The sequence below is a fragment of the Sipha flava genome, unplaced genomic scaffold (genome assembly GCF_003268045.1).
Source record: "Sipha flava isolate LNK unplaced genomic scaffold, YSA_version1 49433_pilon_pilon, whole genome shotgun sequence".
In the NCBI taxonomy this organism is placed as follows: Eukaryota; Metazoa; Arthropoda; class Insecta; order Hemiptera; family Aphididae; genus Sipha; species Sipha flava.
Window position 1 is genome coordinate 2,146 of NW_020273330.1, and position 13,236 is coordinate 15,381.

The 13,236-nt window shown below is 32.1% G+C and overlaps 1 protein-coding gene across 1 annotated transcript; it reads left to right on the forward strand.

Annotated features, from left to right (window-relative positions):
* Positions 1-2,975: 2,975 nt before the first annotated feature.
* Positions 2,976-5,706, forward strand: LOC112690201 (mitochondrial ornithine transporter 1-like). Its single transcript, XM_025564157.1, has 2 exons — positions 2,976-3,198; positions 3,413-5,706. The coding sequence occupies exon 2, from the start codon at positions 3,559-3,561 to the stop codon at positions 4,813-4,815; it is 1,257 nt and encodes a 418-aa protein (XP_025419942.1). The 5' UTR covers positions 2,976-3,198; positions 3,413-3,558; the 3' UTR covers positions 4,816-5,706.
* Positions 5,707-13,236: the final 7,530 nt, after the last annotated feature.

Genomic DNA, 13,236 nt, shown 5'->3' on the forward strand with positions numbered 1-13,236 from the left:
TAATAATATAATAATATATATAAATATATAATGGACAGCTGTTACAATTTGTAACTAACAAACGGATACTATTTTTTTTTTTTTTTTTATTATAATAAAGTGTAAATAATTAAATTATAGGAATTTGTTTTATTACTTCAGGTAAAACAAAATAATATAGGGAATAAAAATTGAACATAAGAAATTGGTGTTCTAGGGCGCAGACTGATGAACGTATATGATATGGTGAGGAGTGACGACGACGGTACCGGGGTCTGATACGGTCGTACGGAAAAATACAACGGCCGCCGAAGCTTGTTTTTATTCCGAATATTATATACAAGCCGTATCAATAGCAAATTATTTTTAATCTTATGGGGAACTGCGATATGCGATTTATACTGATTGTGTGCGATGATAAACGCGCAGATAAGGATATTTACGCACACGCACGCACAAGTCAGTGATCAATTTTGGTCACTATTTTTCGAAGCACTGTTTAGATGAATAATAATGCTTTTACGGGAGAAACTCTCATACCACAGTTATATGTCAGATTTTGATAAATTTTGTTTTTTTCTAAAAAATGAGAACATTTTGCAGGTCGGATCAAAGCCCGAATTTTCGTTTTACTTTGAACAGTGCTAAAAAATTACATTTGAAAAAAAGCAAATATTGTGCATTATTGGAATAAATATTTTAGATTCTCTAATTATAATTTTGAAAATTATGTTTTGATCCGACCTGCGAAATGTTTTCTTCTTTTGAATAAAAAAAAATTATCAAAATTCGACAATTCTATAGAACGTGAGTTTTTGCTGTAAGACATGTTTTTGTACATTAAAACCGCACTGGCTCCGCTCCCTTAAGTTGGTTTATTTACATGTTACTTAATTAAGCAGTTGGAATATACTTTATACCAATGGTTTTTCCCGTTTCTTTAATAAACCATTGTGAGTGAAGTCAAAAAAAACTAAACAAATATAGTTATGTCTGAGGACATTACTAAGCAATTTATTTTTGTGGTGATTATTACTTCATATTTTTTGAAACTTAACTTCAAATACTATATGTATAAATTAGATTAATTATATAATGCATTGGATATTTAAAAAAATATTTTTAAATACTTTGCCATTAATTAATCATTTCAATAATTCATAACAATTTTCAAAATTTGGATTCTGTCCACGCACTTTTGTTCTTATAAACTTTATAATATTGCTGACTAAATTCTAAATTTGTTTAATCACATTTATAATAAACATAATTGGAAAGCCTACTCTGCCAAAGTACTATAATCCTGATTTCTAAATAATTTAAAATAATAAACTATAATTCCATTTAGAATTTAAAAAAAATTCGGTAATTTGTTAAGATTATGTATTGAAAACTAAATTAATCAAAAATCATAACTATGCACAGGTATATACGCAAGGTGTTCTAACCTTATGAATAAAAACCTATTACTACTTATATGAATATCTGTATAGAGTAATGACACCAATTAGCATTTTCAGTATTCAATAACAATTATGATGGTATAATGGTTATTATCTGTTGTGATCCTATTATATAATTATAAATAAGAGATTCAAATATATATTTAAAAAGATAACTGAATAAAAATTACACTAAATTAATTGAAAAGAAATAGGTAAAATTTCACAAAGTACAAAATTAATACTTCAAATTTGAACATAGTGTTACGTGATTTAATAATTTTATATAAAGAAACTTCTGATTAAAAATATAAAAAAATATACATTTATTTAAAATTATTAAATTTCTAATAAAATTAAATTATGCATTATTTGTATGTTAAATTATACATTTTTTTTGATAAATTATAATATATGAATGTTAAGCTATTAACATATAACCTTTATAACAATATAATAATTATCAGTAACTACTTAATTTAATAAAATTAAAATTTTTTAGTGTTATTCATACTGACGGTATAAATAAATAGTTTAAATGATTTTCTATAATCCATTTTTCATTTTATTTTATGCAATAGTTATTATCATGAATGTTTTAATTATAAGACGTTCCAAGATAATAATTATTAAAATCTTTCTAATGTGAAACTTTTTTGTTACGAATTTCTAATTGTTATGCAATATAAATAGTACAAATAGAGTACCTAATTAAGAAATATAAGCAAACACATAATTAGAATATAAATAAATAGAAAATTCTCCAAAATAATAACTATTGACAAAATTGAACATTTTATCTTAAAAATATCTATGATAATAATTATAATTAATTATAATCAGTTACCTCATAAAAAATACCAAAATATTTTACATTATATTTAGCAATAACAATTTTTAGAAGTCTTTTAATTATTTCATGACTTACTTGATTATATAATTCTAGTTCTATTATATAATGAAAAAATTAAAGAAACTATTTTTTACATATCCAATTCCTCTAATCATTTAAATAATTTTTGTTGAATTCGATCACAGGAAATCTCTGGGTTGCAGCGTTGGTAATCAAATAATATATGTCAAGTTAACATTTGGGTTCTAAAACAGTATTTACTGAAGATGAATAGGTACATGAATAGGTAGCTATCCCAAAAACATCATAAAATATTCGAGAAAAATATACAACCTTTACCAGGTATGTACAACAAGATAAACGTTAAGATGACGAGATGGATACAAGTGACGATGACCGAATAATGTGGTCAACCGCAACTATCGTTAATAAAGTACAACTGTAGTACATAATTTATTGATGAATACAACGGTTGTAGACGAACCTAGTTGTTATTTCTGAAAAAATGACTGTTGAACGTATGGTGAACACCGAGAACTCGACAAAAAGCGTAGTTTGCTAGTTGTTATTGATTAGAAACACTACTCATTATCAGTTATCGCCTTGTTATCTACGAACCAAACCGACGACCACGGTTACAGCTGTTACCGCTTATCACGGACACCGTTATCTGGCCGCTGCCCAATTAGCTATCATTGTTGATTGGTGATATCAGAGGCCCTGTGATTAAGGGCGCGCCGAATACAGGCACGATGAGGGCACGTGCACACGTTAACACCGTGGCCTAGTAAACGCTGTTCGTCGTGACCGAATCGTGTACCTACCACCTGCAGCTGGTAGTGCTTTCGAGCGTCTAATAAAAGCCGGTCGATCGTCGATTGCAATCGGTTCCGTCGCCACCGTCCGGTCACGATCAGCGCACGTGTGAGTACTAAACTATCCGTTGTTATAACATCGCGGTGGCGTCACATCGCTGACCCGTGCGCGGCCCATGCAAGCCGTGCGGTCTGTTGCTGCGCGCGATAACGCTTACGTTATTCATCATCGCGCGGTCCCGGCAGTACGACGCTGCCCGTTGTGGCACCACGACGCCGAAATCCGACCGATGACCGTTAATGTTTTCCGTGTTTGATTTCAGTCTGGTAACGCGCTCAGTGAAACCGTGTACACCGCATCCCGTCGACGTCGGTTCACCAACCCGTCACGGAGACGCCGGTATACGGTCGTTCACATAACCGTATCGCTCGTCGTAGAAGCGCTCGCGCCTCCATCCAATAACGTGATATGGCTGCCGCATCTGCGAACACCATTGCCGCTGTGGTAGCGGACGAACAACATGGCGGGTTCACGATAAGCCCGGCCGCGCACCAGCAGCAGCAGCAACCGGACGCGATGACGACCACGTCGCCGCTGGTCGGTCTGGTCAGCGGGTGCGCCGGTGCTGTGGCGCTCGTGTACGTGGGACAACCGTTGGACACGGTCAAGGTGCGCATGCAGCTGTCGGCGGCTTCCAGCGCGGTAGCGTCGGGTGGCGGCGTGTCCATGTGGAGTTGCGTGCGCGACATGTGGCGTCAGGCATTGGTGGCTCCGGTACCGCTCCAACGGCACCCGGACGGAACGGCAGTAGTCCGCAGAGGCGTCGTCGAGGCGTGCGCGCTACCGACTGCGGCCACGAGCCAGACCAGCAAAGCGGCCGCGGCCGCACGCATGGCCCGGCTTATGTACGCCGGCACGGCGCCCGCGCTTCTGGCCAACGTGGCCGAGAACGGAGTGCTGTTCGCGGCGTACGGCCCGTGCCAGCGTCTGGTGGCGTTCACGATGGATCTATTTGGCGGCGGCGGCGGCGGCGGTGCCGTCGAAGACGCGGAGAACAAATTGGGCCCGGCCGGCATGGCCACGGCGGGCAGCCTGGCGTCGCTGTGCTCCGCATTCGCGCTGTGCCCCACCGAACTGATCAAGGTCCGGTTGCAGGCGGCCGACCTGGAGAGGTTGAACACCGCGAAGAACGGAGGAGGCGCGTCCAAACAGCCGCACGGAACTAGGGTCGCGGCCGGCACGCTACAGGTAGTGGCCGACGTGTGGAAGACCGAGGGTGGTCTGCGAGGCATGTACCGCGGGCTCGGGTCGACGGTGGCCCGGGAGATGCCCGGTTACTACGTGTTCTTCTTGGCGTACGAGGCGAGCCGCACTTACTTGAACGATTGGCATCACGGGCCCGTCGGTAAGACGACCAACCGGGACGAACCTACTTGGGTGACGATGATGGCTGGCGCGGCGGCCGGCACCTGCCTCTGGCTGGTCGTGTATCCCGTGGACGCGGTCAAGTCGCGCATTCAAGCTTCCAGTGGTGGCGGCGGCGGCTGCGTCGAGACCTCCAGCGGCAATTTCTTGAAGACCATGGCGCTGTCTGTGCGCACCGAAGGCCCACTAGCCCTGTACCGCGGCCTCGCGCCCACCTTGCTGCGCACCGTGCCTGCGTCCGCTGTCATGTTCTGGACCGTGGAGCGCACCAACTCTCTGCTGACCGGTTACGGGCTCTAAAGCACTCGTTCGGGACTGCGCAACACCCTGCGATTTTTAACTTATATCTACAACGACCGCGCCGGTTAGACATCTATTATATTCCTATAAATATGTATTATTTCCTGGTGTGTGTATCTCCATCGGCGGCCGCGTCTACCAAACCATATCTCGACCCTCCCCTCATAGCTCCTAACGCCGCCGTCGACGATGTGCATCACGTGTCAATAGAATATCGCAATACGTTACAAAGTTTGTTCATTTCCATGTATAAAAAACGTGTTTAGACGTATTGATGTGTAAAAAAAAGCTTACGGTGCAGTTAAACGCTAATAATACGTGTTTTTCTGTTCGAAATCGGGTGCCTGGAAATAGGTTTTTATTTTTATTATTTTTTTCCAGCCAAATTGTATGGCAAGTGTATAATATAGTGTTTTGTTAAAGATTTTTTTTTATTTTTACATTTGACAAAATGCAATAAATATGTATTGCTCATTTTTAGTTGAACACAGTATAATTGTTATCTAGATTTTTACGTTTAATATTCTAGTATTTATGTATAAAAAATAAGTGCAAACAAGTCTTCCATATACTTTATTACTATAATTATAGTGCTCAGTTGTTGTTGTTATTAATGTTTGACAGTTTAGTTAAATTGTAATTATTTTTTTATTATTATTTACAAAAAAATATTTCTTATTGTTATAATAATTTTTAGGGCAATATCATCGACGTCTCCTTTGCGTTTTGTAATTTTTCTCTGATCTGATGATTTGTGTTTGGTCTCGCCCATCTACCTTTACAGTAAATCTCCCTTTGAATAATTTATCGATACATGACACAATATCTATGACTGAATGTATTTGTACGTCGTTCTTGTAATGTATAATAGAATTTGTAGACTGCCCACAATATGAATTTTTATATTTACATCTTTCTCTGACGTCAGTAGACTTAAACTCGTTGTAATTTTAATTTCCTTCGTCCTTGTCATGTGCACCAGATGTACACAATAATCATTGAAAGTCAAATCTAATGAATTATAATAACAACAACTTATGATCTCGATGACAGCGATAGGCAATCGAATGACTTTTGGTGACTGATTTTGTGTGCCACTGGCTTTGGAACATTGGAAAAAGTGTACTTTTGCATTTCAACTTTATTTGTTTTAAATTATTTTTTTGGAAATTGGTTCTTTTACATTGTGACTGATAAATTTCAAAGTACCTATTCCACGTTTTAGATAATTTTGCATTAATTAAAAATACTGCACTGCTCTTCATATGTGAAAATTCAAAGTCTATCTCTAGGTAATAGAAATAACCGTTTAGAATTGTGCCAAATTAGAAGTATTTAAGTAAAATGTATTATTTGTTTATTATAATAAAGCAATTATTATTTTATTTAGTAAAACTTACAAATAATATAAGCAAGTAAAAATTTTTAACTAAAAGTTTTTAGAAAATATGAATAGTTTCAATTTATTTATTCAGGAAATAATCAAAAAATAATCAAAATTATTTTTAGTGTTTTGATACCCACGCCACTATAATGTAATTATATGTATTAAGTATTAAGTTCGTATTTTAAAACAACTCGGCAATGATTTAAACTACACCAGTGTTATAACCTATAATATATAAATATGCATTTATGCAACTGACATTCTTGTTACGATAGTAATTATTCGATATTATAATTATACTAAAATATTACTTATGTACCTATATGCTATGGAACACCAATGTTCTAGGTCTCTAGGACGTATCCTTAAAATATATCTGTTATAATATTACTTAATTATTGGTTTTTATTTATTTATTTATTTATTGCGTACAATTCGAATAATTAAACAGGTACAACGAATTTTAAGCTTCTCACATAAAGGAAACGTATAAATATAAGATTAAATAATAATAGTTAATATTTATTATAAAGTACAGATGATAATTTTTTTTTTTTAACTCATTTGTTATTCAAATTATTTGATTAGTTTTAGAATTGTATTGAATAATTATAAACATAAAAATAAGGTGTTTTCTCCGTTTTATTAAACATCTTATTGATATGAACTGAACTTTCCTCTATTCCCATCAATATCGATAAAATATAAATACGAAGTGAGAGTGAAAGAATAACTGTGGCATAAACATACTACAAACAAGTATGCAAGAGAAATAGTAATAGGATAACTGATAAGGACATATGGTGTATTCATAATTCCAAATCGCGTTTCATAATTACGGTCTTCAACTCTCTTATTTAATGATCAATTCAAAATGGATATAAAATTATATAAATTAATTGTAATTATTGATTAAATAATAGTTTATCCTATCATATTAATTGTTTATGTTGTTAATAAATGTCTAAATATCTAAAAATAATTCTTAGTCTTTTCAACCTTTTTATAATCATACAATTATTATATACCATTTTAAAATTCAAGCGTTTATGTGTTAAATTATTCAAATATAATCTTAAATTTATTGGTGATATGCACATGAGAAACGTGTTTGTTTTAAATTGTTCAAACGATTTAATACAAGCTATTAAAATTATGTACAGTCGATTCAGCTTAAATGGAGACTTTGCATAAAGGGGACAAATGGCAGAGTCCCGAACGATTATATTTGTTTTAAGCAATTTAACATCGTTTATTGGAGACAAAACATCGTTTATAAGGGACATATAATCAATACATACCTACTTTCTTATCGAAACTGTAATTATCTAATATCTGTCTCTATCAGATTTTATATAATAATCTTATGTTTTAATGATAACAATTACCGACGTATTTTACTTTTGCTAATCATTTCTTTATATCCTACAACCACATATTTCGTGAAGTTAATTGAGTCGACTAGCTCGCGTACCAAATTGGTTAATAAGCAAAGTTTTAATAAATTACAGCAAAAAAGAATTGATGTTTTTTTTTCAGCACAACAAATATAATACAATACAAATACAACATATGTATTTTTTTGCAATAAATATGTATTCCTGTATATAATATAATTTACAATATCATAATATGTATAACAATTAATAATTTTTAAACAAAGTTTAAATTAAGTATGTATATTACTTATAGTAAAGATAAATAATGATAATAATATATAATATATATATATATATATATATATATATATAATGCACTTTAATAATTTTTAAAATTTTTTTTTAAAAATCGGTTTATTGGAACAGTCGGAACTCACCGTCCTGTGTTTTCCCATTAAGCGAATTCGACTGTGTATATTGTTTAATAAAAATATATGTGTATGCTATACATCATAATATATTGTGTTTATAACGTATTATAACATTCTTATAGTACAATTAAGTAAGTACATGAACGGTTACACGAATATATATTCTTTGTTCTTTGATTTTAATTTCATCATATTCACGAGAATATATGAATTTTTATTGATAAGTATTTCATTGTAAGTCTAGTGAAGGTCAAGTATAATAAACCCTTCCATTCAAAAAACAATAGTAAAAATACGTTACTGTGTGGAAGTATCGTTGAGACAAATCCTAGAAAAAAAACATATATATTTATGTGTTTGTGTATGTGTGTATGTCATCTAATGAGAGTATTAATTCCAATTAAAATTCAACATATTGTTGTCTATCTATTTTTTTGTGGCCTCACTTAAATCGTGATGCATTTTTACTTTCAATTTTCAATTATGATTAGAACACTACTCATTATAACAGTATAATAAAATAATTGACGGTTATACCGACTAAAATCGTTTTCTGAGTTAAACGGTTTATCAATTTAAAGCAGTTGATTTGCGTACTTCACACTTACAAGTTAAAACCATCTTACAAATGCATTTCTGTGACTATACATCCACAAGCGTAATATACTGAACTATACTTCATTCTGTTCTGAACTACATTTTAAAACAAAAAACGTATAATTCCTAGCGAAGTTAACATTTGAATTAGATACCTAAGTTCAAGAAAATTATTTGCTCCATCCTTGGACCATGACCTTAGAATTAAAATTAATTATTATCAATATAAAGGTCATCGCTAAATACTACCCTAGTAATTATTCAACGATATAGATCATACGCAACTACAGTTCTACTTAGTTTAATTACAAAATTACACAATAATTATGTATTTAATAGCATGAAATTAAAATCAAATATGAAAATATTAAAAATATAGATTTGATAAAAACTAGATCAAATAAATTAATAAATAAATAATAATGAATAATATGATATTATATTTTTGATATAAATAATGATGTGAGAAATGTGATGACTTTTAACTTTTAATGTTTTTATATGGAAAGAATTTTCCTGTTAGCATGTTATTTATGGATTGAGAAAAACTCTTAAAAGTATTATTTCTGAAATTATATTTAAAAAATTTGTTTGAAAAGGTAAAAAAAAATTCTATATATATTAGAATTTATACAAAATTAATATTAATAGTTTTGCCTTAATCTATATAATAATGAATAAATAAAAATTAATAAATTAAATAATTTTTATGATACAGTTATCCACTTTCTTATTTTACTAATTTTAATGTTAATTTAGATTTTATTTAATACAACTGTTACGTTTAACATTAAAAAACCTTGGAATTAAATTGAAGCTTATTTTACATATAAGTATATATATATAAATTTTAAATAATATAAAAATATGTGAAAATCATTATCCAATATTATATTTCATAATTTTAAAACGTTTAAAATAACTTGTGATAGGTGGTGAGTATTAAGCCTATCTCGAATCGGCCCCGCCTTGTGTTACATTATTGTAACTTTAAATATTATTAAAAACACAAACATTTTAATGTTATCTTATTTAAGCCCGTGTTTTGTTCATTGATTTTCTAATTACAACTAAATGTTTTGTTATGTACAAAAGATAATAAAAAAATTGAATTTATATTTTTTTAAATAAATTCTATAATTTTATACATTACTAAGAAAATTAGATCATCACATAAATGCAATATTAAGTTAATTCAGTGTCCATCTAGAGTAGTTTTGCCAATAATATTGCAATGATTAATCACTACTTTCGTACTGATATTAATAATACATTTACTTACTAATACCAATAATACGGAACGAAAGAAACGAAATGAATATCCATTCTACATTTTTAGGTTTAGGTCATTAAATATTACAGTTTTTTATATTTTATTATACGAGTACCTATTACACATATAAATTGTATAATAATATCATATTTCCATTAAAATAACGTACTTATAGAATAAATATCAATAGCTTATAAATATATTGGTTACATATTTTATGAGAATTACAAATGCAAAACATTATCATTAATACAAATATTTTAAGTTTAAAATTACTTATACTTAGTTAAGTAACACTTATATTTTAATATTTAATTGGCATTCGACGTGTATACTTCATGTTAGGTTTAAAATATAATAATTCCATAACTAATAGTATAGGATTATCAAGATATGGAGTTAAATAAACTACAAATTATGATGATTAATTATTATACTAAATTAAAATTCATAATTATATTATTAAGAATAATCGCATGATAACATTTAATAAAACTGATAAATAAAGTTTAAAAAGTTGCAAATACTTTTACAACCTATTGTAATAATATCTATGAATGACTGTGAGTTAAGTAATTATAATAATGTTCCTTTAATTTTACATTGTACAACTATAAATGATAAATAAATTTCGCAATTGCATTTTAATTTAATTTTACTGATAGATTAATATCAATACCAAATCAATGGTATCCTTCAATTGTAAATATGATATGATTAGATTTTCAAATATTTATTATACCAACGTTATAGAAATTTAATTAAATAGTGATTACCTTAATTATAATTTTAAAAATTACGTAAATTACCTCACGTAGTGTTATAATACTTATTTAAACGGAAATATTCCTTTTTATAACTTGTGTAGAAGAAATATGTTTAATATATCACTATAATCCTTTTTTTCGCTTTTATAAATTACTATGACAATCAGAAACATATCCTTAATTGTGCGTATTTAAATTACTTAATTGTAATAATTTTTACTTCACTCTTTAAATTGAATCAATACATTTTTTTTTCGTCCTAAGTGGTATGCGTAGTTAAAATTTGTCTGGTAGTGTTGGTCTTTCGACGCTTCATTTTATGAGTACAATACCTGTAGGTGGCAAGACGTGTGACAATTAATTGGTGAATTATAAATAATGTATGTTTGAACAGATTTTTAAATCATATTGTTGGAATGAATTTCAAAGCAATGATAAATTATCGTATTCGAAAAACGATTTTGATTGAAGGTTAGAATAATATAGTATTCATTTGTATTGAATTTTGTACGTACGTTATGAATTGTAATATATTAAAAAAGTCACTTGTGTATATAATATTATAAGTAATGACACAGCTTGACAAAAAAATTTTTTAACATTATTTAAAAAATTAATTGGTAATATAATTTTATCTTATTTTCAGATTCTACCCATTATTTTTGATATAGACTTTATGTCTGAAAATTATTTACTAAGAGGATTGAGAAAAAAAACAATTAAAATATTCCTGGTTAAAATTTAAAAAATTACATATTAAGTGGTACTTAAGTATTATGGTAAAAATTATGACGTAGGATATTTTGCACATTCATTCAATCACGAAAAATAATAGTATTATTAGTATAAATAATTACTAATAAAAATATTCAGGTAGAATGAAAGTTCTTGAAGGTCACATAAAATCGTTACAAGACCGAAGTCAAACTACTAGAATATTATTTCCATAACATCTTGGTTTTAAGTTATATAATGATTTTAAATCATTCATTCTGAACAAATGAATTTTTATATTAGACTGCTGTGTATTATTTAATGTATTTTTTATTTTTAGTTGAAACGCAACATTTTTATTTTTTTTTTTATCATATATTAAACGCGGTTAATAAAACACTTGTAAAAAATACTCTGTCAAAACAAAGTTTACTAGTTTAAAGCGATAGCAAAAAAATAAAAAATTATTAGGTACACAGCTATACTACAATATTCATGACCGATGAAATATAAAAACATGTTTATCAACAAATTATGTGATTGTGTAACGATCAAAAGTGGGGCGACATGCTCAGGACCACTTCTATATTTATTTTAAAATGTTTTAAACACGTTTTCATCTTTCGTTTAAACTTTTTAACGATGCATAATTCTATCGTTTAACATATATTATAACCGTTAATTTCAATACGTCAAATGAATAATTCAATCAAATATTGTAATCCCTAAATGGTTCGCAGTCGGAGGTATTGAAAATCGAAAAAAATTCTTCTAATCTTGTTCGAAATATTTTCGGTGGAAGGGCGGGGAGACCGTTCTCGGATGTATACGAGCTTCGAAAAAAACTTTACGCAAACTCGTCGGCAACCGATTTTTCAGCCTATCCATTGGTTACGAAACCTCGAGCCCGCGATCGTTTGAAAAATGTGTTAAAACAGTTTCCGTTTGCGAATGTAATCGACCGGTCTGATCCACGGTTATCGCGCGTTACGAGGGACGAACAACGCATGTACTACGAACATTGTTTACTCCAACAACGGACAAGAGTGATATCCGTCTGCCGGGAAACGAGTACCACATCGTTGTCGCGACGATTACCGATATAACAAGTATTGTGTTCGCTTCGATCCGCAACATCGACGAGCGATTTTCGGTGCACCGCGACCGACGTGCGCATAACACGTAGATAATGGCACACGCGATTGGACCGAGAGTCACTACCACGTCGTCGAACCCGATCTCCTTGACATCGCGAGCAGTACACGCCATCCGGATGGCTGGCATCCCTTTCGCGGTGCGACCGCGACCACCACCGTCCGTACATCCGCCGTAAAAACACGTGCTAAATGTAGGTATTTATGAGCATAAAAAAGAAAAAACCGTTCAGCCGACGGCGAAAATCTCTCGTTTTCCTCTCTCGCATTTTTTTTTTCCTTTCGCGCGTTCGCCGTCGTACATTCACCGCGACGCGCCTTTCTCTATCTCTCTCTCTCTCTCTCTCTCTCTCTCTCTATCACACATCCCCCTTTCCACTCACGATTCGCGATCTAAATAAGTATACCACATAAAGTTGTATAGTATTGTGTTGAATAACCGCCGCCGTCCATACGACCGACTGCATCCCAAACGTGCACATTAAAACCCACCAAGGAGCCGCGAGATATTAAATTATTATTATTACTAAGTGCCTGCGGACGACATGTAGGTTAAATGCAGTTGTGTTGTGCAGTAAACGTTCCGGCGTCGGGTTCCACGTGTACGTTGCACATTGCGCGAGACGTTCGGGTGTACTTGAATGTTGACGTTGGACGTAAAACGTTCGAACTCGTATTGTTTCACAAGAAATACCCCAAATGCGAAAATTATCGTTTAC